Source organism: Phaseolus vulgaris, chromosome 11, assembly GCF_051622355.1.
Source record: "Phaseolus vulgaris cultivar YP4 chromosome 11, ASM5162235v1, whole genome shotgun sequence".
Taxonomy (NCBI): domain Eukaryota; kingdom Viridiplantae; phylum Streptophyta; class Magnoliopsida; order Fabales; family Fabaceae; genus Phaseolus; species Phaseolus vulgaris.
Window position 1 is genome coordinate 47515084 of NC_143508.1, and position 23946 is coordinate 47539029.

The 23946-nt window shown below is 33.3% G+C and overlaps 1 protein-coding gene and 1 pseudogene across 5 annotated transcripts; one reads left to right on the forward strand and one right to left on the reverse strand.

Moving 5' to 3' along the window:
* The first annotated feature begins 1003 nt into the window (after positions 1-1003).
* Positions 1004-19494, forward strand: LOC137820488 (alpha,alpha-trehalose-phosphate synthase [UDP-forming] 1). 5 transcript variants are annotated; one of them, XM_068624609.2, is made up of 19 exons: positions 1027-1262; positions 1421-1499; positions 1908-2334; positions 3791-3888; positions 4670-5058; positions 6152-6266; positions 6469-6570; positions 7554-7704; positions 8325-8413; positions 10889-10937; positions 11742-11842; positions 13286-13473; positions 14130-14247; positions 16997-17164; positions 17239-17361; positions 17433-17526; positions 17602-17732; positions 17835-17933; positions 18603-19494. In XM_068624609.2, the coding sequence occupies exons 3-19, from the start codon at positions 1965-1967 to the stop codon at positions 18993-18995; spliced, it is 2778 nt and encodes a 925-aa protein (XP_068480710.2). In that variant the 5' UTR covers positions 1027-1262; positions 1421-1499; positions 1908-1964; the 3' UTR covers positions 18996-19494. The 5 variants fall into 5 exon arrangements, with proteins under 5 accessions (XP_068480717.2, XP_068480710.2, XP_090153367.1 ...); XM_090297240.1 differs by having other exon boundaries at positions 1122-1262; positions 6152-6216; XM_068624616.2 differs by lacking the exon at positions 1421-1499 and having other exon boundaries at positions 1004-1262.
* A 996-nt stretch (positions 19495-20490) lies between these two features.
* Positions 20491-21728, reverse strand: LOC137830636 (aconitate hydratase-like; annotated as a pseudogene).
* Between the last annotated feature and the right edge of the window lie 2218 nt (positions 21729-23946).

The following is a 23946-nucleotide window of genomic DNA, read 5'->3' on the forward strand; positions in this document are numbered from 1 at the left end:
CTTAACTGACGTGTTGTACGGGTCGGTCTTTCAAACACTAGACATTCCTACCGCCTTTATTCAATCCTACTTGGATCTTATTCAATGGTTTGTAGAAGAAAAAATACATATTAGGGGCTATGTTGATTTCCTGACAACATTTGAAACAAGCCAAACACAATGAACCATTCTTGTTCAATACATATTAGTTAAGGTTGTTACTTCTTACAACATTATCATTGGTTGCAAAACTTTCAATCAATTAGGAGCTATAATTTGAACGCTACATATGACAATGAAATTTCTAAAAGAAGGCAAGATGATGATCATAGTGAAGGTAGATCCGAAACAACAAGAAAATGTTATGTTCAAAGCCTCAAGATCTCCCTTACTTTATGAAGACTCTATAATGGCAAGAGATGTCGAGAATATAGACCTTCCCAATAGCACGAAACTTCACGGTCAATAACAAACAACTCGATGAGCAAGGCAATCACCTTTGTACCACCTTGAAACTCCAACACATCATTCTCGTAAGAACAAAAATAAACGTGAAAAATTACAAATAGTAATTTAAAATAAGTGATTTCAAATTTTATAAAAAAAAACAAAATTACGAAAATCAAAAGTAAAACTAACTAATTTTAAAATTTTACAATATTAAAAATATTTTTAAGTCTCAAATATATTTAGTTATATATTATATAAAAATTGTCAAGATCATAAATAATTACACTAACTTATTTTATTCACTATCACTCTCATTGTAGTAATTACCTACCATTTTTTTCTTTGGAAATATTTATATTATATAAAACATAACTTAAGATTTCATTTCAATAATCCAAGTAACAAGTTAAATGTGCACTATACAAAGAATAAAAGTTAACTTTAACTAAAATAATAATAATAATAATACTAAAAACATCTGAAAAAACACACCTAAATTTCTTCTTACTAATTTTGAACTTGTAAAAATTCAGTTTTTGGCTCCCATTTTGATCTGTACTTCTGGTTATTTGTTAACTGCATGGCGGGGGGCTTTTAATGTGGCTTCTGAAGCTTACACGGGGATTCCACTATTCCGCTCTTTCTTTTCTTCTATGTGATTACTCCAACCATCAACTTCAAAATTCTTTGTCATTCAGATTCTGCAAAATTATCCACTCACTTCCCACCTCTTCGTACACAGCTGTTAACTCGCTGTCCAAACACTCCCCAAAGATTTCGCGGACAGGATTCTCTGTCTCTTGCTTCTCGTGGACGCTACTTCTCCAGCAGAGGTTACTACTCTTCCATTTCAATTCCAACTTTTCCTTTATATGTTCATCGCTTCTTTTCTCTGCGTTCTTAGTTTCTCACCGTTTTCATCATACAAAAGTTTCTGCTATAGAAATCGTATCTCACTTTCTCACATGCTTATGCTATATTGTTGGTGTAGAACGCAAATTGCTACTTTCTACCAGAGAGATTTGTATTCGAATTAAGCATTTGATTCGGTTATATCGTCGAATTCTAAGGTGAAACAATTTTGTATAGTTTCTTCGTATTTGATAATTCAATTAATCAACATTTACATTATAGGAAAGGAAACCTAGAATTCTGATAGATGAATGAATATCAGCAAAAAAAAAAAGAAACTCAAAAACTGTATCTGAATTTTCTCAGTTTTGGTTTACTCCATGCAATGTGGTTGTTGCATTAGTTTAAATGAAACTCCTCTGTCAACTCTGTCAACTCTGTTTTAATGTTTTCTTTCTATTCCGAAATAGATATTTCGAATGTTAAAAATCTTACAAGTCGTTGGACCGAAGAAATTGGTTGTGATTGAGCGCAACCAGTTTGCTGTTGTTTTCCGATGGTTTGTTTGCTGAGTTTTTCGTTTTCTGCTGTTCACTGTTGATGATGGAGCGCGTTTTTGAATTCAGGTTTGAAGAAACTGTTGTTGATTATTGAAGCGTGGTGTGTGTTGGAAGGACGAGCGTATGCCTGGGAACAAGTACACCGGAAACTCGAACCAAATACCGGGGCGTGTTGAACGGCTTCTGAGAGAGAGGGAGCTGAGGAAGAGTGGGAGAGTGATTCAGTTGAAGGAGGGGAATGAGAGCAATGGGAAAAGTGGTGAGGCTTTGGAGAAGGAGAAGGTGCGTTTGAGGGAGGAAGAGAGCGCCGCGGTTGATGGCGGTGTTGAGGGGAGTAGGGTGAAGGAGGTGGGGGAAGAGAGGCATGAAACGAAGGCGTTAAGACAGAGGCTGTTGGTGGTGGCGAATAGATTGCCCGTGTCGGCAGTAAGGAAAGGTGAGGACGTGTGGTCGTTGGAGATAAGTGCCGGTGGTCTGGTCAGCGCGTTGTTAGGTAAGTGGCTGTCACCATGATTATCATCACGCTTGTTTCATGTTCTGTTGGAAGAGAGAAGGTTCAGGTAACAAATATTTCAGATTAATTAATAACATTTTTTTAGGATGATAAATTATGGGGAAAAGCATTATAACTTTTTTTATTTGTACCAGTTTTTTTAGATAATTAGTCATTTTTAATGAAATAAACATATTTATTCCATTAACAGGAACCATACTCAAAGGGAGGGATTGAGTATAGGTCATATGTTGGTACTTATTTGGTTATTTGTTATCAATAAATTTAAGGGAGGAGAAAAACGATTTTATAAATGATGGGATTGTTATAGTATTTGTACTTCTTTATAGAATGGAATGACATCTCAACCTTCATTTAGTTATTTAATTTAATAATTTTAATAGAAAAAAAGTTGTAGCCAAAACATTGATGAATTGTGAAATTTTAAAAGTCTCTACTCTTGATTTTCTTTTTTCTTAATTAGAGAGGATTCATGCCCAAAGTTATTGTATTTTTATTTTTATTTTCAATCAAATATATTTAATTTTAATTTTGCATTTAATTATTTTCATCCAACATATTTTCCCGTTTTTACCAAAAAGAGTTCAAGGGTTTGCTATGAAAATAGTTTTTTCTAAAATCAAAATTAATTTATGTATAAATTAAAAACAAAAGTTTAGAGAATTTAATAAGACAAAATTTCCATAAATTAACTCGTAATAATTTTTATTTTTTTATAGAGAAATATTACTTATTATTGACATGCTTTTTGAAATATTTATTTCATTATTTTTAATTTTAAAAAGAATTATAAAATCATAAGTCAAGGTTATTAAGTTAAAAGGAAAAGTATTTATTTTATTTTTTTGCATTCTTATCGATATTTATTTTTCTATCTTTCTCTCTTTCTAGCGTCTGTACCACATCTAAATTTTTGTGTGTGTTAGTTGGATAATAATTACTAATAGTATTTCTGTTTTGTTTATCCTTTTGTGTTTGTCCTTCCAAAATTTGTCACCGCCTTTCAAGTGATATGACTAGATATCTGTGTGTGGTTGGCGGTGTAACCGTAACAGCTTTTTTATGTTTGCTCCCATTGTTTGCCTTTTGAAATAATGGGCAGTTTGGGAAAAAAAGTTTATATATAGCTTATTTGAGTGTGAAATTTATATAAACTTTGTAAGAGTTAGGTTTGGCTTTCATAAACTAATGATTTTTAAAATTATTTTGCTTTATACATGCTATTATATGATGTAACGATAATCTAAACATATTTTTATAGAGTTAGTGCATTCTAATTAAATTCTAAAAATAATTTATATAATTATTACATTTATACAATTTTTTTAATTATTTCAATGAGATTTTAAAAAGAAAAAAAGTATTAAATTACTGTGTATGACTAAGCTAATTACCGTCTTGATCTGCTCTAACATGATTATGTTCTTTTACAAAGGTGTAAAGGAGTTTGAGGCAAGGTGGATAGGTTGGGCTGGAGTGAACGTGCCAGATGAGATTGGGCAGAAGGCACTTACTAAAGCGTTAGCTGAAAAGGTACATGGTTAAATAACTCAGCTAAGGCAGTTTCTTCTTTCACCCCTACGTTTTTCTTCCTGCACCCCACCCCCACAATGTAATGCAAAGACAACAATATCCCTATTATTTTTTAAAAATTCTAAAATACACAAGACCCACACTACTCTTTCTTCTTCCGGACAATGTAATTCGGTAATTTTACGAAATCCGAAATTAATTTTTTACATTCCGAATTAGGAAATCCATAAATCTTTCAGATTGGTGAATCTGGTAATCTTCTGGATCCATCAATCCGTAACAAAAATTAGACTTCTGGATTCAGCAATCCAGAAATCAACAAATTGCTTTCGAAACACCTCTTTATTTGAAAAAGAACACGAATCACTTCCAGATTGATGAATCCGTAACACACTCCCAGAACCTAATATCCGGTAACCTAAAAAACTCTAGTTTTTTCAAATAAAAGGTGAAGGTCAGTTTTGGGATTTACAAAATTGTGGGGTGCAGGAAGAAAAACGTAGGGGTGCAGGAAGAAGAAGCCCTCAGCTAATTGAGTGAAAGTTGCTGTAAATATTTTTATTAATTATTTTATATTATTACAAAAATCCGTTCATGTTGACAATATAGGGAGTTTAAATTTAAAAGTCGCAGGCAATAATTCTTAATTAGTTCTAATTATTTTATACAGACAGAAATTAAACTCTTATTAACATGCCACATGTTCCCGTATGTTGTTTCCGGCCATGTTCTGTGGAAGAAAATGTGGTAAATAATTCATGAAAATTGTTGTGCGTTGCAGAGGTGTATCCCTGTATTTCTTGACGAAGAGATTGTTCATCAGTATTATAATGGGTATTGCAACAATATATTGTGGCCCCTTTTCCACTACCTTGGACTTCCACAAGAAGACCGCCTTGCCACCACACGCAGTTTTCAGTCTCAGTTTGAGGCATATGAGAAAGCAAATCAGATGTTTGCTGATGTTGTGAACAAGCACTACGAAGAGGGTGATGTTGTTTGGTGCCATGATTACCATCTCATGTCCCTTCCAAAATGCCTAAAGAAACATAACAAAAATATGAAAGTTGGATGGTTTCTCCACACCCCTTTCCCATCTTCTGAAATTCACAGGACACTGCCATCTCGTTCAGAGCTCCTGCATTTCGTTCTCGCTGCTGATTTAGTTGGGTAAGTCCCAACTGGCTCCTCCATTTAGCAGTCATGCTTTGGTATCATTATTATAAATTTGACACGAGCACGTGCATTTGGTGATAAAATTGTTTCAGGAGACTTTTTGACAATTTGGGTGGATATATAATATGCAGTCATTAGACTCATCCTGTAAATGTTTGCCAAGTATTCGTTGGCTAATTTTGGTAAAGTTATAATAAGCCATTAGTTTAGTATATCAAATTTGCCATTAACCATTGGCTGGCAAAACTTCACTTGATAGGAAATCCTGTTTCCTGAACTAAATATGTAAAGGATATTATAAATGTTTGGTGCTATGCCCCAGTACATCTTGTCTGTAAAGAGGAGGACTTGATTTCCTCCTTTTTATTCTTGCAAATATCGTTAGTTACCTTCTACCTTCCATGTATCTATGTCATATAAGCAAAGTTTGAGAATAAACATTATTATCTACTTGTATTATCCATGAAATTGGACATTTACAATTTCCTTTCTGACTAATCAGTTAATGTACATATATGAAACTAACAACTACAGTCACCTGACGGTAACCCCTGACCCCAATTTCTGTGGCTAAAACTACTGACTGCTGTCTAAATATTATCAGTTTCCTTGTGGGTGGGTTGACAAACCACTGGTCAAAGTGGCTGCAAATCATTTTATTGGAGAGGGTAGATAGTCGTGCTAGTGGATATAGAGGACCATGTCTATACAAAGTGTGTTTAAATGGAATTTGAGAGTATTACACCAATCCAATAAATAACGCAGGAAACAGATTACATATGAATACATGTCATAATAATGCCATTAAGTTAAAGTGATAATATTTCATGATAAAAATTTTGTTAGATTTGAAAGTATGGGGCTAAAGTTTTGGTATTATTACCTATGTATTAATCATGCTAATGATGAAAGTATGGGGCTATACATCAAGTTGACTCGGCTAAAATTTCCCATTTAGTTTGAGAAAATATTTTTTTAGGCTCTTACGTTGGAATTTTCTTTGTTTATATGTTGTCTTCTTCGGTTTAATCATTTTCGTTTTTCTATTTTTATTGTTTTCATTTGATTTTTTGTTTCCCTTTTGCAGTTTTCACACCTACGATTATGCAAGACATTTTGTTAGTGCCTGTACTCGCATCCTTGGACTTGAAGGTACACCTTATGGGGTTGAGTATCAAGGGAAGCTAACTCGAGTTGCTGCAGTATGTGATACAAAATTTGTCTACAAGCTAACTCTTGCTTTGTCATTTGAACAGTTGTTTAAAAAATTTGCTCCTAACTTTACCTATTAAAAGAGGAGGACCGGAAGAAGAAACTTTTTATATGAAACTCAAGATTTAATCAATTACGATGTTGAGCTTAAAATTCAAATTTCTTATTTGATTCTGTTCTCTTGAATGTCAGTTTCCAATTGGGATAGACTCGGAACGATTTATACGAGCTCTTGACCTTCCTCGAGTACAAGATCACATCAAAGAATTACAAGAAAGATTTAAAGGCAGAAAGGTGCTTCTCTTACTTTTTAGCAAACACTTCTTTATATCTAATAACTTATTTTACTTGTTCCTAGTAATTTTGGGATTGTTTTAGATTTACGCTTCTTGCTTTTCAGTCTTCACGAGTAACGGATTTATTCTTAATTTGAAAAAGTGAAAGGCTTTTAAGGATTGGCAAGATAAAATATAGATGATGGCATTGATGAAAACATATAGGTTGGAAAGGGAAGAAAAATGGAGTTAAAAACAATGAAACTATTGCTGGCCACTATGTGAATCCTTAAAACCATTCGAAGATTCTCTAAAATCCGCATGCTCTAAATACTATATAAGATTTGCCACAATTACAGATCACTTTTAAACTGTACCTTCAACTTACTAGTCTATCCTTTACGTATTAAGACCTCATGTTAGGATCTATTTAATTTATTCTGTGCCCGAATTTCTTAAATATCTTACTAAGATTTTAAATTTCATTGGCTGGGTTTGGAAACAAATTTTAGGTTTGCATTGCCTGGGTTGCTTTAGTTGTTAATTTCTTGTTAGTATTTCCAAGAAAATAATAATGTTGGGGTAAACAATTAAGCATAGAAATCTTTTGCTTCTATTACATTTCTATTCTTAACATAAAACTCGAGCTCTTATTAATTGTTTGTAGAAAGTTGCATCATTTTAAGGTATAAAAACATTCATGAGCTTGAAGGTGGCTTTAGCACGTGCTCAAGACTTTACTACTTTCCCCGTGCATTCTTCTATAAAAGGTTTGAGCTTCCCAGTGCACTCTTCTATAAAAAGGCTTGAGTTTCGGCACAAATTGACTTAAGCAATGTTAGTGAAGATGTTGCTTTCAGAATTTCACTGTATAAGTATTTGTTTTGTGTGCAGTGCCATGAGCCCATGACAACCATTTTTTATTTTCTTTATATGATCTTAAGTGCTTATTTGATTTAGTTCTATTAATTGAAATGTTACAACCTTTTCCTGCCTTGACAGGTAATGTTAGGTGTTGATCGCCTTGATATGATTAAAGGAATCCCTCAGAAAATTCTAGCATTTGAAAAATTTTTGGAAGAAGATCCTTATTGGCGTGATAAAGTTGTTCTGCTACAAATCGCTGTCCCAACAAGAACAGATGTTCCTGAGTGTATGCTCCTCACATTATTTTATTTGTTCATGTGGCTTCTCTGGTATAGTTGCCTTCAAAAAGGCTCCTCACTTTCAATTTACTTTTGTTTCAACAAATGGAAGATTGTGTCTTTAAATATACAAGGAAGTTGTCATTTCTTTTACAAAAAATTATAATGTTTTCTATTTTACTCTTTTTTGTGCTTGTACTTTCTAGAATCTTATGTTGAAGAAAAGTAATTTTGTTTTTCACTTTAAGGTGTTAACATTAATGGAAATCATCTCAGAGATCTATACATATAGTAGATTCTGCAGTTTTGTCTCTGTTTTATACGTATTAATCTTTCATAATGAAAAAAATATTTTGTCGAATACTAAGTTCATATACTATATTATGTTCGTAGCACATTACTATGCCACATTCACTTTACACTTGATTCTTAATGTTCATACCTGGGATACCAAGTTTTACTCGTCTCTTTCCTCATTGAATTTGTTTGAAATGCTTGGTTGTGGAAACATACACATTGGCACGCCAAACATCATTTACTAATTTTTCTATACATTTTCGATTATGGCTCCTTATTTTTGGCTTTTGGAATAATGACTGATCAAAAAAAATTTCTTACATATTTTTAGATCAAAAGCTTACAAGCCAGGTTCATGAAATAGTTGGGCGCATTAATGGCAGATTTGGAACATTGACTACTGTTCCTATACATCACTTGGTGCGTTCTTAACATAGTGATAATTTTATTGAAAGTGTATTATTGCCCACTCACCATCACAAACAATACAAGGATACTCTTTTCTTTCTTTTATTGAGTTATCTAACTCAGCTATCCTACTTGTGCATAATTGTTAGGATTTTCTTTCTAATGTAAGGAAAATAGAACCTGCTAGGAAAAGTCGCATGCCAAAGAAGAAAACACAACATTTTTTTAAATTTGCATAGAAAGAATGTTCTAAGATTTACTATAGACCAGAATGTCATAAAGAATTCTAACAAATACTTGCAAAGAACGATTTAGGTGTGGCATTCATAGTGCATTGAAAAGTGGCCTGGGGCATTTGTCAACTCAAATGTCATCACTAGAGACTGATAATGTCCTTGCTGAGTTCGGAAGGTTGTTTTTGGAACATCATGTTCATGCATTTTGATTTGGTGATAATTTGCCTTTATATATCTATTTTAGAGAAGTGTGTGGCTTCATTTAATTCATTCAGAAACTCCTGTATGTTAGCAATTGAAAACTTGTTTGGGCCTGTAGCCTTATTTAGAGCCAAATAATCCACAGAACCATCATCTTCCATCTTTCTTTTCGACCAAGATTACTGGGTTGGAATAAGGGCTATTGCTTGACCTGATAATTCCTGATGACGACATCTCACATTAATGGGATCTACCCCAAATTTAATTGGAATCTTGTCATCAACCTCTTTGGATGGTGGTAAACCCTTAGGTTCCTGAAAAACTGTAGCGAACTCTGTATGCACTTTCCGCAATTGACCTTCTTGGTTAGTTGTTAAATCGCTGTGTTCCACGTAATATCTTTCAATTTCCTACAGCATGGTCATCATCTCAATTTCCTCGTTAACTAGTTTCTGCAGTGTCCTCAAAGTAATTACTACCTTACACAAGTTAGGATCTCCCTCAATTAAAACATTATTGCCTTGATGGACAAATGACATACTTAGGGTCCTCCAATTCATTTTAATTTCCCCAAGATTACCAACCACACAACTCCCAAAATTAAATCAACTCCTCTCAACTAAAAAAAAGAAAAAGAAATCTCCTACCAGTGCATAAGCTCCCAACTGAGTTTTTAAGTTATTGTAGCATCCTTGAGATTACCGTCTCTTAGTCTTAGATAATAGGGCTTTGTGGAATCTAAACCGAGGGCCAATTTTTGTACCAATATTCTGGATAAAAGTGGTGGCTCCTCTACTTCGAATCAAGATCATCACCTCTTGTTCGTTCAACTGTAAGCTTCATGGTTTGAGGCTCGGTTAGCCCAGCCGCAGAACACACAAACAAACCCATTCACTGGTATTTGGCATCCAAAATTTCCTAATTTTCTTCCTCCTTCTCTAATCCTATAATTTCCCTATCTGCAATAACACGCTCATCATCAACCAAGATTACCACTTAGAATTTTCTCTGGACAATGATGCCCTAACCCAAAGGCTAATCCACTGTGATAACAATGTCCCTCATCCTTTCGTATAACATACTCAACATTGGGAAGGGTGTAAGTTCCTTTGTTTGTGATTTCCAGTTGATCTCTCCTTGTAGATTTCCAGTCCCACTAGTGGCGAATGGGTATTATTGCTGCCACCAAATGCCCCTACTTTAATTACAACTTTGTTGCCCCGTTGATACCTGAAACATAAACTCGTACTCTGTCTCTGCGAAAGAAACTTCAAACTTGTTTCATGGCTTCTTCAGTGTTGCGGACTACCTCCATTGCTTGCATCAGGTCTTTAGGGTCGTGGGGACAGATTTGGCTCCAAATGTCCTGACGCAACCTGACCAACAAATGTCAAATATTCAAGAAATTGGTCCTCTGCATTTGTCTTGGCATGACAGAATAAAAAAAAAGCAATTTTAAGCACACCTACACAGAAATATACAGTGTTCTATCCTACACAACTAACCTTCCAAAACTGCCAGCTCCATAACAATCAACTGTTGTTGCTGTATATGTAAAATTTCACTCTTTCTTTTTTGGAAGTATGATTTGTCATTTTTATGGAATTAAATAGAAGAGGGAAAATAGGGGAGGGGGTGTTGGTCTGGTTTCCATTTTACTTTCCACTCTTCCTATTTGAAATGACAAATAAATCAAATAAAATTTCATTGTGTACACCTATAATTCATAAATAGACCAAATTACTACCTCCTATCGAAAATTAAAAAATAATAATAAATTTATAAGTTTTTTACTTATATATTGTTCATTTTATTTATTTTTATTCATTATGACAGAATTTCTAACCATTCACAGGATCCAAAGATATAGATTTTATTTTTAACTATGAACTTCGGATGTTATTCGGTAATCATATCATATATAAACGAGATTTAATAGTTTTATATGCTTATTCTGATTATTAATCATTAGTCTACATCTCTTATTAATATTGAATTGGTTGAAGAATTTTCTATGCTTGATAATCTTACAATTTTATTGTCACTACAGGATCGCTCACTTGACTTTTATCAACTATGTGCTTTGTACGCTGTTACTGGTAAATTTGCGGTTTTACATTTTCTTTAATTTGATTGAGAGCTACTCTGTGAATAACTTTTTTTTTTGTGAACTTGTCAGATATTAGTGTATACTAATTTATTATTTATTATGCTTAAAATTCTATATCTAAAGTTGAAAGTTATTTTCCAGCGTGCTCCTAGAAATGACTCTCAAAGCTTTTTGTATTTTGTGAAATTAAAGAGGAAATTAGTTTTGCGTTTTGCACTGAATGTTGTGTACATTTTTCTGCCCTTTCTTTGTCTATTATGTATAAATTTGCCTATATAGCAGGGTTGGAAACTGATTTAAGGGTGGTGAACCGCTGCTTGAGTATTACCTAATAGTCTTAAAGTCTGATTGCTTCTTTGAAGCATGAATATTGTGCTTGTTGTCTTGATTAGCACCAATGTCCGTTTTCTAATTAATACAGTGCAATCTTCACTTAATCATGATTCATGATGTTTTCTATTCACTTATTGACATATAGTGTTTATATGTTATATAAAAAGGCGACAGTGAAAAATTAAAAAATAGTGTTTACTATTCACAATACTGAAAAATTGAATGCATTTTGTGAAATGAACCATATTTTGGACTATTATTTTTGGGGAATGGTTAAAGTATGTTCGATGCGTCTGGGACACTTCCTCGTGTATGTTAATACTTTATTACTCATTTTCTTGAATTCTTGATTGTCTTTGAAGCATAAGCATTAAATTTTATTGTTTTATTTCTAGTAATCAGTATATATATTGTAACTTTTATGCTAATTTTGTATTTATACTCGCTATTGCTAACCCAGATGTAGCACTAGTCACATCTTTGAGGGATGGAATGAATCTTGTCAGCTATGAATTTGTGGCCTGCCAGGAGAAAAAGAAAGGGGTTCTCATTCTTAGTGAAGTAAGTGTAGAAACTTGCTTGTGTATTTATGTTTTATTTTTCTGTCTATTCAGGCTTTGTCAACGTTGAGTGAGTTATTGAATGATGAGAGAATAACGTCTAAAGTTGGAAGAGTTGGTCCTGACAATAAAAATGCCGATAATGCTCCATTTTATAGATATAAGACTGATGCTAAGTCTAAACATTTTAACTTTTAGGAGAGTTAGTTCTTGACATTGTATGAGTGTTGTATTATGAAATTTGTTTGTCAGATGATCCTTTTTAGGCGATGTCATGTGGGGGAATTGGTTAATAGTCAATTTACCATTTTTTAGTAAGTTGTTAAAAAACAGTTGGGTTAGTTGGATATAAAGGCAAGTATTGTTGTTGCATGTGTTGTTAGTTTTTTGGTATTCATTGTAATTCATTCTTCTTTTGAATAACATTCCATTTGGAACTCTTCCCTTGGGGTTCCCTATTCTTCTGGTTCTTCGAGTATTGGTATTCCTAGAACTGGTTAGTTTTACATCTATTGGGAGTACCATGTCAAAAGTTGCGTTATTTTTTTAAAGCAAAAGTTGTTGATCCAATATATAAGAGACAAGAGGGGAAAGATTGAAAGAAAAATCTCCTAGAAACCTTCTACAATACTTTGTGTGTCCAATAACTCATCTAGATGAAAGCTTTATAGCTTGAGTTCATAACTTTTGCCTTAGCAAAAGTGTTTTGTGCTTAATTGTGTATCCTCACCTTGTGAATTATATAATTTATTAAAATCTGCATTCGCGAAAGTCAAGTGACTTAATATTAAAGAATACTTGGAATTATTTTGTAAAGATTGTGGGTAGCTAGGAGTTATAGCCAAAAGTAGTAGTAAATAATATTTGTTTTGTAATCAATTTTGATTAATGGAACCTTTCTCAAATTAAAGAAGAATCAGGTGTAGTTTAATTTGAGTGAACTAGTATAAAACAAATATTTTTCTGTACTTGCATTTTCTATTCTTGTTTTAAAGCCTTTGGATGAGGCTTGGGTGTTTTAAAACTTATATGGTTGATTTCAAAAGGGTTTTCAAGTAAAAAAAGTTTTCAGTTCTATACTGAAACACTCCCTTCTAGTGTGTACTTTGTTTTAGACTAATTTGAGTTGTATTACAGTATGCATTTGATAAGTCATACTCATCGTCATCAAATATTGTTTTAATTCCATTATTGAGCATCTGACAATACAACTCTGCACTGTGCTTAAACTTTTACCATCTAAAGTAGTTTAAATAAATGATAGGCATCAATGTTTCATTTCTTTATTCTTATCTAGATCATATTTAGTTCCCATCTTGGTTTATAGAAAGCTTTCATGTGTTGTTTTGATAATTCAATTATTGCACGTTGATTTCTTTAACTAGCTTTAACTTGATATGTATTATGTTGATCTGATTCCTAATATTTGGTATGCTTCTTGAAGTTTGCTGGTGCTGCACAGTCTCTTGGGGCTGGGGCAATTCTTGTCAACCCGTGGAACGTTACAGAAGTTGCTGCTGCAATTGCCAGGGCTCTGAAGATGCCATCTGCAGAAAGAGAAAAGAGGCATAAGCATAATTTTCTTCATGTAACATCTCACACTGCTCAAGAATGGGCAGGAACCTTTGTAAGGTATGCATATTATCTGGATTTTGTTAACTTGTGCCCTGTAATCAAACGTGAAGGAATAAAAGTAGCATTAATAACTTATCGTAGTTATTCAAAGAAGAAACTACTAAACCATATTTTTTTTTAAAACGTTTAATTCTTAAAGATTCCATTTCATAGCTTCTATCATGTCCTTCTTAAGAAAAGCCTTGGTATTTTGAATATCTTTTTTTAGGAGTTAGTCATTTATCTTCAGTATAATTCTTTTTTGGAAAACAATGGAATCTCCCCATTTTTTGTTACATTCTCAGGTCTCTGAAATTTTTTAATGGATGTAAGTCATCCTTTTAGAGTGCTTAACTTTTATACATATGATCATGGTTCAACTGTGGGCTTTGTGGTTTCTGCGAGTGCAAAGCATCACTATAAAGACTAATCCAACCAAGTTTCTTGTAAATCTATTGCTGTTGTTTGCTTTTATCCCAGTCTTGGTTGTATTTAAAGATAATTTCATGCTTAATTATGATGGTTATTTACTTGTTACGTATGTATTTTAGGAATAGTGGAAAGACATGATTTGCGATTGTAATTTATCAACCAAGATATGTTAGTAGATAATACATCTCTTGCTTTGATGTTTTGGAGAGATCCATATATGATGAATCTTTGAATATTTGCAGTGAACTAAATGATACTGTTATTGAGGCACAACTAAGGACAAGACAAGTTCCACCTCAGCTTCCAACCAAGGCTGCAATTGAAAGTTATCAGCAATCAACTAATCGATTGCTCATTTTGGTATGATGTCTCAGTGAAGCTTGAGACTTCTCTGAATAAACCTTCTTTTTGTTTCCTCCTTGTCTTTTTCTCCTTATCTGAGTGTTTTCTACAAGATAGTGCTTCATTTGCTGAGTAGATACAGTGAAATATATTGTGTAACTGAGATAGACTAGGATATTTTGATAAGTAAAGATCCCAATCACACAGGTTTATGCAAGGGATACTAAGAAGTGTCCAGAGGATAAGAAAACTGATGGAACTCATGAAATTGCAGTGAAATTGCATTGCACTCTGTTTTCATTTGGGTGGATTTTGTGATTTCTTGTGTTTTTTTTTTTTTTGTACTGATTCCAATTTTATTAACTGGTACCAGAGCTCCTTTCAGAAGCTTGTGTACCACAAAAGTTAAGGATTATGATTGGGGAGCCGTAGGTGGTGAAAGGCCAATTCTTAACGGCACCACTTGTGTTGTTGAATTACAATTAGAAACGTGGATGGATGAGATCCAGAGGCAAAAGGGACAAAGAAAGTCCAAGAGGGTGACTCAGAAATTTTATGGGAGAAGTTGGTAACACGCAATGAGGGTGACTAAGAAATTCTGTGCAGTTCAAGGGTGCATGCATGAGGAGTTTATATGGAAGAAGAGGTGAAACCAAAAAATCTACTATTCCATTTCTGACCTTTGACAGAAATGGGTTCAAGGAACGTAGAGCTAGATCTATGCAGTATTTATCCTGGAAGAAAGATCCAAATCATAAAAGGTGAAGCTCATACTAATGGTAATGCAAGGTAAGGCATTTATGAGTCATAGACAGTATTTATGAAGGAGAATTTGAATTCACAACATATTCTTGTTGGAGATTCCACATCGATTAAAGATATGCACAAGGTGAGACTTTCAAAATTAGCATGGGAGGGTTTAAGAGGCTGTGTTTCAAGGAAGATCATAAAGGGGTTGTTTTAGGTGTGATGAAAAATATAGTTCAGATCATGTTGGGAAGACCAAGCAGTACTAGGTCATGGTTATAGTAGACTAGAATCAGAAGGAAGGTTTAAAGAGGCTGAGTTTCAAGAAAGATCATGAAAGGGATTGTTTTAGGTGTGATGAAAAATATAGTTCAGATCATGTTGGGAAGACCAAGCATTATAGGTCATGATTATAGTAGGCTAGAATTGCAAGGAAGGTAAGAGGCTGAGTTTCAAGGAACATAAAGCGATTGTTTTAGGTGTGATGACAAATATAGTTCAGATCATGTTGGGAAGACCAAGCACTACTAGGTCATGATTATAGTAGACTAGAATTGCAAGGAATGTACCTTCCACCTTTGAATCACTTACTTAAGATTGAAGTGCTTAAACCATTTTTGGGAAAGTGCGTGCGCTTCTCTGAAAATATTCTAGTGTACAAGGATTTAGAGACTTTGTTTTCCAGTTGAAGGAAGTTTTATGTGTGCTGATAGCAAATGATTTGAAGCTGAACGGGAAGAAATGCATATTTGGGCAGCCAAAACTAGAACTAGGAACTGGGGTCTCCTATCAAACCTTCGGCTACAAGCTAAGGTCTCTGATTTTATTGAAAATAAGAAGTGGAACGTACCTGAATATATTATAAACAACCATCAGACATTGATGGAGGAAATCAGAAAGCTGAGCATACCTTTTCCAGAGGTCGAGAACCAACATAAATAGAATTGGTCTATGGATGGAGAAGTTACTTGGAAGATAGCTTATGATCAATTTTATACTACTGTGACTGTACCCACCTTGGGTCAGACTTTTATGAAATAAGACTATTCTCACTTTGAGATCCTTTCTTATGGAGCTTGATGCAAGACAAGCTTCCAACTGGAGATAATTTAATTAAAGACGGCATGGTGATGATATTCCGGTGCTTCGCTGCATAACACCTCTTCCTGAAATGCCCATTTTCTGTCAAATTTTGGAATTGGCTCAGCAGCTCTATTCGGTATAATATAGACAGATCATCCTTGCAAAGTTTGTTAAACATTTTAAATGGAAGCTGGAGTATACAAGGTAGAACAGTATTCCAAGCAACCACTTGTTGTGTAATAGCTTTGATCTGGCAGAGTAGAACTCCATTTTGACAATGGCATGTTGAGTATACTAGTCTGAAAAATAGGATTTATTCAGAGGTAAGTTAAGCTGGAAATCACTGTCAAGGAGCTATGAAATAACATAACCGAGTTCCTCATTCTTAAAGGTTTTGGTGTCTGGCAAGGATCCCTAATATTAGACCACTCTTATTGGTTGCTCCTTCTGTTGGATGGATCAAATGCAATACTGATGGGGCTGTCAGGGACTCTCCGGGTGCTGTTGCTTGTGGTGGTATATCTAGGGACCAAAAAGCACTGATTATGGGTTGTTTTTAGAAAAGCACGGAGATCTTTAGGAAAGGGAACTATTGTGTGGATAAGTTAGCCAATTTTGGTATTAATACAGAGTTCTATACATGGTGGGATAATATACTTTCTTTTGGTAAATTTTTATTTTTCCAGGCGTAGATGTCAACTTCTAATACGTGGGGTTTATGTTGAATTTACTCTTTATATATGTTATAAGATTTTCTGATGGTGATATTTATTTACCAAGTTTGAGTTTGCAACCCCTAAAGCAAAATCATTATCATTGAAAAACTGGATGCTTTTTGTTATATTATGTTACGCTAGTATGAATCCTAACCAGCATTGGTTTACGTTTATGAATTTTTGTATTAACATTTTCTCTCAAAACTGGTTACACACTGCAGGGATTCAGTGGAACTTTAACTGAACCAGTCGAGAAAACAGGTGATCAGATTAAAGAAATGGAACTTAAGGTGCATCCAAAACTGAGACAACCTTTGACAGCACTATGCAGTGATCCAAATACCACAGTAGTTGTGCTCAGCGGAAGTGGTAGACAAGTCCTAGATGATGTAATGCTTGGCAAAATGCTTCTTTTCTTTGTGAATATTATATCAGTCCACTTTTAACATATTTCCTATAACAGAACTTCAAAGAATATGACATGTGGTTGGCGGCTGAGAATGGAATGTTTTTACATCCTTCAAAGGGTGAGTGGATGACGACAATGCCAGAGCATCTGAATATGGAATGGCTTGATAGTGTGAAGGTACTCAGTTTGATGTCTCAATTCATTTGATGTTTGATGTTCTTTCTTACATTGTTGGTCCTGCCTTGCAGCATGTTTTTGAGTACTTCACAGAAAGGACACCTCGGTCACATTTTGATTTTGAAGAAAGAGAAACTTCACTTGTATGGAATTACAAATATGCAGGTGCTTAAATGTTTCTATGAAGATTTTTCCTTTTCCAGCTTCCCTTTTGGTTTCTGATCTTGTGATCTCAACCAGATGTTGAGTTTGGAAAGCTTCAAGCAAGGGACATGCTGCAGCATCTCTGGACAGGTCCAATTTCTAATGCATCAGTAGAAGTTGTTCAAGGGACCCGATCTGTTGAGGTGCGAGCTGTTGGTGTTACGAAGGTGACCTCTTGTTTCCAATAACTAACCTATCTCAGTAATATTCCCTCTTTGAAATTTTTCATACATATTTAAATGTCTACTCTAAATTCCTTTCCTAATCAGGGAGCAGCCATTGACCGCATCTTGGGTGAGATAGTACACAGTAAATCAATGACATCACCAATTGATTATGTTCTTTGTATAGGACACTTTCTGGGGAAGGTAAATTAAATTTTCATATATCATTAATGTGATTTTAATTTTATTTTATTGTTTATCTCGTGTTTCTGTAGTTTTTTGGAATGCTGTAAAATTTCTCATAACATGTAATACTGTCTAGCGTCTGCATGCTCATTTATTATTAGTAAGCTGTATGCTGCACACACTTTTCTTTTGGGAAAAACCTGTATGGACGCTTAAAATGTGAATATTGTGGCATACAATTCAAAGTTTCTGTAGTACTTTAAGACGTTTCCTCAAAAAGAAATACCAACACACTTTATAGTACACCCTTTTGATTACACTCTTTAATTTCAAGTTTTTGTTGGTCTCAACTTATTTACTGAAATATCTTTTCTATTTTATAGCTTTCAATAGATTTTAACCTACAATAAAATTGGTTTTAGAGAAAGTGTTACTGACACCACAATTCTTAGCAACTCTCCTCTTGTTTCATTCTTTACAGTCAATTGTAAGGATGTTAAAAACATTATACAAACCACTGTACAGTTGATTATTTATTTTAATGGGTATGACTAATCAGTCTTAAAAGCATTAGTTAAGATGGAGTTAAGTATTTACCCATTTTAATTGCATGAATTTTTTATCACCTTGAACTATGTATAGTTGAATACTTTGGAGCTCCAAATTTGACATTATTCATTGTAACAGGATGAAGATATTTATTCATTTTTTGAGCCAGATCTTCCCTCTATTGGGGTGGGTCTTCCACGAAGTAAGGTAACAACAGAAGGAGTTAAGTTTCCTGTTGAGAGGAAACCATCTTTGAAGGTTCCAGCAACTAAGAGTGGACCAAAGTCATCTCAAAATAAGGCAACACGACCATTGTCAAATTCTGAGAAGAAAACAAACAATCATATCTCCATTACACCACGAAAGGCAGCATCTGAAAAGGTTTCATGGAACGTCCTTGACCTCAAGAAAGAGAATTACTTCTCTTGCGCCGTTGGACGAACTCGAACAAATGCTCGGTATACGTTTGATTCATCGGACGATGTTGTTTCATTTCTGAAGGAACTTGCTAATGCTTCTTTCCGAAAGTAGCACGCACAGGGAGAATTCAGCAGAGTCACTCTTCCACGCATTCATACATTCAGTGTATTAGTAACTGTTGCCTGAAAATCAGACTGTTTATCTCTTACGTGTTTTACATCAGTCTGCTCATAAAATAAGAGTCATCAAAACTTCATCCCACAGTTCCTAGTTGTTCAATCAATGAATGCGTCTAAAGAGAGAATCCCAATTTGGCACACCCTTCACTCCCATTCCTAAAGACTTCTAATTTCTACAAGTGTGGAAACGAGAATAAAGTCACAAAAGAGAGAAGTACACACGGAAGATTGATGCTGATTTTCAAATTGGAAGATAAAGAATGAAAGAGAGTGTTCCGATAGGAATTTTTAGAGGATACTTTTTTATTGAAAATTTAGAATATTTTGTAACAAAATTTGTTATTTGGATAGGAAATTTTTAGAAGTTTATGAAAATAATGTGATTACTTTAAATTAGATAAATTTCAAATTATATTAAAAGAAGTAAGAATTTGAATAAGAATGTAGGTCATGATTATTTAGTGAATAATGTTAATAAAAAAAATTTAATCCAATATTAACATAGTTATTTTTCAGGCATTAGTAAGGAGTTTTGTTGACATTAATGGGGTTTTTTTATTATTATTGATAGTAAAAAATTTTAGTTGACATTGATTAGAGTTGTTTTTCATATTGACATTGTTGGAATTATTTATCCATCGATCTAGGTTAGAGATATTTTTCTATTGATGATTATCAAGGTTTTTTTAAACCGGGTGATATTTTTTAGACCGGGTGATACTACTTTTCAATGAGTAAGTTATATTTTTTTGACTTGAAATATGTAGTTATTACTTTTTATCAATGTTTGTAAGGACTATTTAAAAACAAAACTCATGTGAAAATGTGAAACATCAATGTGAATTTTTACATATCATATCACTTAAATTGAGATATGAATATCTATCAATTATTTGTCTTCACATGAAACATAAAAAGAAAAGAAAAAAATATGAGTCCAAATTAAAACTCATATAAGAAAAGGAACACAACTTAAACATGGAATAAAAGAAATTGATATTTGTTATGGAAAAATTCAAACTAAAATAAAGAGATATAACATAGTACCCAAAAAAAAGTCTAACTTATTATCAACACTCAAATTTATCAACACAATTATTATCTTCCCTAAAAATATTAGAAACTTTGAAGTTCATGCCAACACATAGTTGCATACACCTTCTCCACTTCCCTCTAAGAGTCCAAGGAACCACATTAGCAAAAGAAAAAGCTTGACAGATTTGTTGAATCACTCTCTAACCAAAGCTTCACAACACTCTGAGCATGTTCAATGACAAAAATAATGCCCATGACCTCGGCATACAAGGAACTCTAATTTCCCCAAAAAAGTAGAAAAACCACCATATATTTCCCACGACTCCCTATGAAGATACCCACACACAAAACCTAAAATGCAATACAGGGCAACACACAAAAGACACAAAATCCTACCTCTTTGGTCTTGAAATACATGGTTTAACATCAGAAAGGTTTAATTCAAGATATGATTAATACACTCTGTCTTGTTGAGGCTGAATTCATGGAAAATAAATTAGTGTTCTGCACCTCTAACATATATGCATCCACTCTTTATTTTGTTAAAAAGGACAATGTAGTATAATGATGCTACCAATATTACCTCATTATAGTCAACAAACAGTTTGTTTTCCCTGAGATAAGACTCTATCATGGTCATCTGTGTCCAAGACAAAAGAAGATCAATAGATCTATAAGCACTTCACATCAGAAATAATAAATGAACCGATACATGGTACTTACAGTCTCATCACTCCTTCCAGATAGATTGAGATATTGCAATGTAACATGATCCACATGGAAGAATCCCATTTTGGCACCATATTCATGAGACATATTAGCAATAGTGGCCCTATCAGCCAAAGATAATTCACCCATACCATCACCTAATAACAAAACAAATAACTATTAATCAGTAAGGAAAATCAGTTTAAGTTGAAAAAAGGAGAAAACCAATGTGACAGTAAAAAGAATTTAATTACCATAAAATTCAACAAACTTTCCCACAACACCATTACGTAGTTTTCCAGATAACTTGAACCCAACAACACCAAGCAAAACCACGCTCATAGGCTATTAAGAATCATAGCACACAACAATGCAATCAACACACTTCAAGATAGAGCAAATAAACAAATACAAAGAGGGTCCAATGTACCAGCATAATTCATTAATCAGTAGTGCTTTGAATAGAATTAAAATTGATATGCATTGCATTACATGTTTATATATCAAAATTACAGGGTAAAGTACCTGACCAAACATTGTTGCCTCGGCTTCAATACCTCCAACTCCCCATCCAGCAACATCAAGCCCGTCTATCATAGTTTTATGTGAATCAGTCCCAACCACACTGTCAGGATAGAGTAGGCCCTCATTGTTGAATACAACCCTTCCAAGATATTCAAGATTGACCTGGAATTCAAGACATCAAACCAAAAAACCTCAACTTTAATTAAAAATGAACAATTAAATTCAATGAAGTCATTTGGCGTATATATTTCCAAATTTACCTGATGTACTATACCAGAACTAGGAGGAACAACAAGCATATTACGGAATGCAGTTGACCCTCATTTAAGAAAAGCAAATCTCTCCTTGTTTCTCTGGAATTCAAGCTCCATATTGGCCTGCATTGCATTTTCAGACCTTGTAACTGAATGATCAATGACAATATCAACAGGAACCTGCCCATAATTATACCTCCACCAACAACTCCACCAATTTTGTTTGTTATCTTCATTCAATATATTTGCATATTATTTAGTTTAGTAATAAAGTGTTAATGGAAGCAAAGCCATCAACTTATGAATGTTTTGAACTTAAGTTATGTGGTAAGAAATTAAAGCTTACCTTGATTCAATTATGTCGATACTTGCATATTTATTTTTGAACAATCCTAAATGACGTGCACAATCACCAATAACTTCATTAATTTTGTTTGTTATCTTCACTCAATACATTTGCATCTTATTTGGTTCTATTCTAAGGTGTTAATAGAAGCAAAGTCATTTTATTTGGTTCTAACTTCATTTCATAGACATCATGGTCTGTTGTGGGTAGAGATTACATGAACTGGATTAATTTTGTACTCCCGGTGCACGTGCTTGAATTGGTTGGGCCAATTCAAACCTAATATAGTTGAGGTTAATGAGTTGGCCATTGCCAAATGTTGTTTTGGATGTAAATAGTGAAGTTTCTTATGTATTGTAATAAATTCCTTTTAAGCAAATATCAACAATTGTGTAGGTTATTATGTTGGTCTATCTGATAATAAGTGGTTATCCCGATTTGTGTATGTGGTAACCTGTGTATGAGTTTTTGTACAATTGTCAGGTTTTAAATGTGTTATTCACCTGGGTTCATTTGGTGCACATAATGTTTGCTTTGGTCAAGGATTTCATAAAGTATTTAGTGTTTTCCTCGACATTGAACTTTTGTTTCTCAACTTCGCTAAATGTACCCCTCATTATGATCAATGTGAATGGGATGGGCATTGAGTCATGGTGTGTTTGTTGTGAATTGTGTCCTCGGGTGGGCATTGTAAGTAATAGGTTGTCACCAACATCACCAAGTGTGTGAACAAGTTTGGGGTCATTAAGAGGTTCATATGAGAATAAGTGTTGACTGATGTTTACATATATGGTTACCCTTGTATTAGTTTTTTCACAACTATCATGAATAAAAACATTGAACCTCATGGTGAAGCAATGATATTATGGGACATGATATGGCTTCATTTGGTACTCATCATGGTTTGTTGTGGGTAGGGGTTAGATCAATTGAGTTTTTTTTACTCAATGGTACACTTGTATGAATTGGTAGTACAAATTTCACCCTAGTATGGTTGAGGTTCATGGGTTAGTCATTGCCAATTTTTGTTTGGGATGTAAATAACGTATTCCCTTATGTATTGTAATAAATTAATTGTCACCAAATATAAAATAAAAATAAAAATGAGGTATTATGTTGGTCTCTCTGATTATAAGTGGTTATCCTTTTAGTTTTTGTATCTAGTGATCTAGGTGTAAGTTTTTACACAATTTTAGTTTTTTCAAAGTCTTATCTACATGGTTACGGAAGATGATGGATGATGATGAGATGAATTGCATTTGTTTGGTAGATATAATGGTTTTCTGAAGTAGATGTGATTTAAAAGATTATATTGGCTTAATACGAATATCTATTTATAGGTCAATGTTTTCACAGATGATGATGATCAATAGTTTATAGTTTATTTAGTTTAATTTTTTAGAAAAATACTTTTACTTTGAAACACATATTAACATTACAAATTAAAAAGTCCTTAAAATTTCTAAATTTTTTGACATATCTAATGAAAAGGTTATGCATAAATGTGAAAAGTTTAAGATTAGGTATAATAAGATTCATTGTAATATATTTACATATAATAAAATTTAAAAAATTTATCATAAAAATAGAAAAATATTTTTTGGATCATAAAAATAAGAATTAAAATATAATATTTTACTTTAAAAATATTTTTTATTAATAATTTTAAAGCATGAGTCTTATAATATTTTTGTATTAGAATAAAAATTGTAAAGAGAAATTAAATTTGTATAAAACTCTGTATAATGACTTTTATAATAAAGTTGAAAAGAAAAGTAAATTAGTTATTCACTCCAAGAATTTGAAATGAAAGTTTTGCACAAAGAGATCATATGACTATATTCATTGATGAACAAAACAATGACAAAAAATGTTATTACATAATAATATTTGATATATTTTATTGTTAATCGATTATTTTACATTAAAATTTTAAACCTAAAGTAAAGGACACTAAAACGGGAATGATCAATTATTCTACTAAGGCATTAACTCCTCCTACTAAAGAAGTTTCT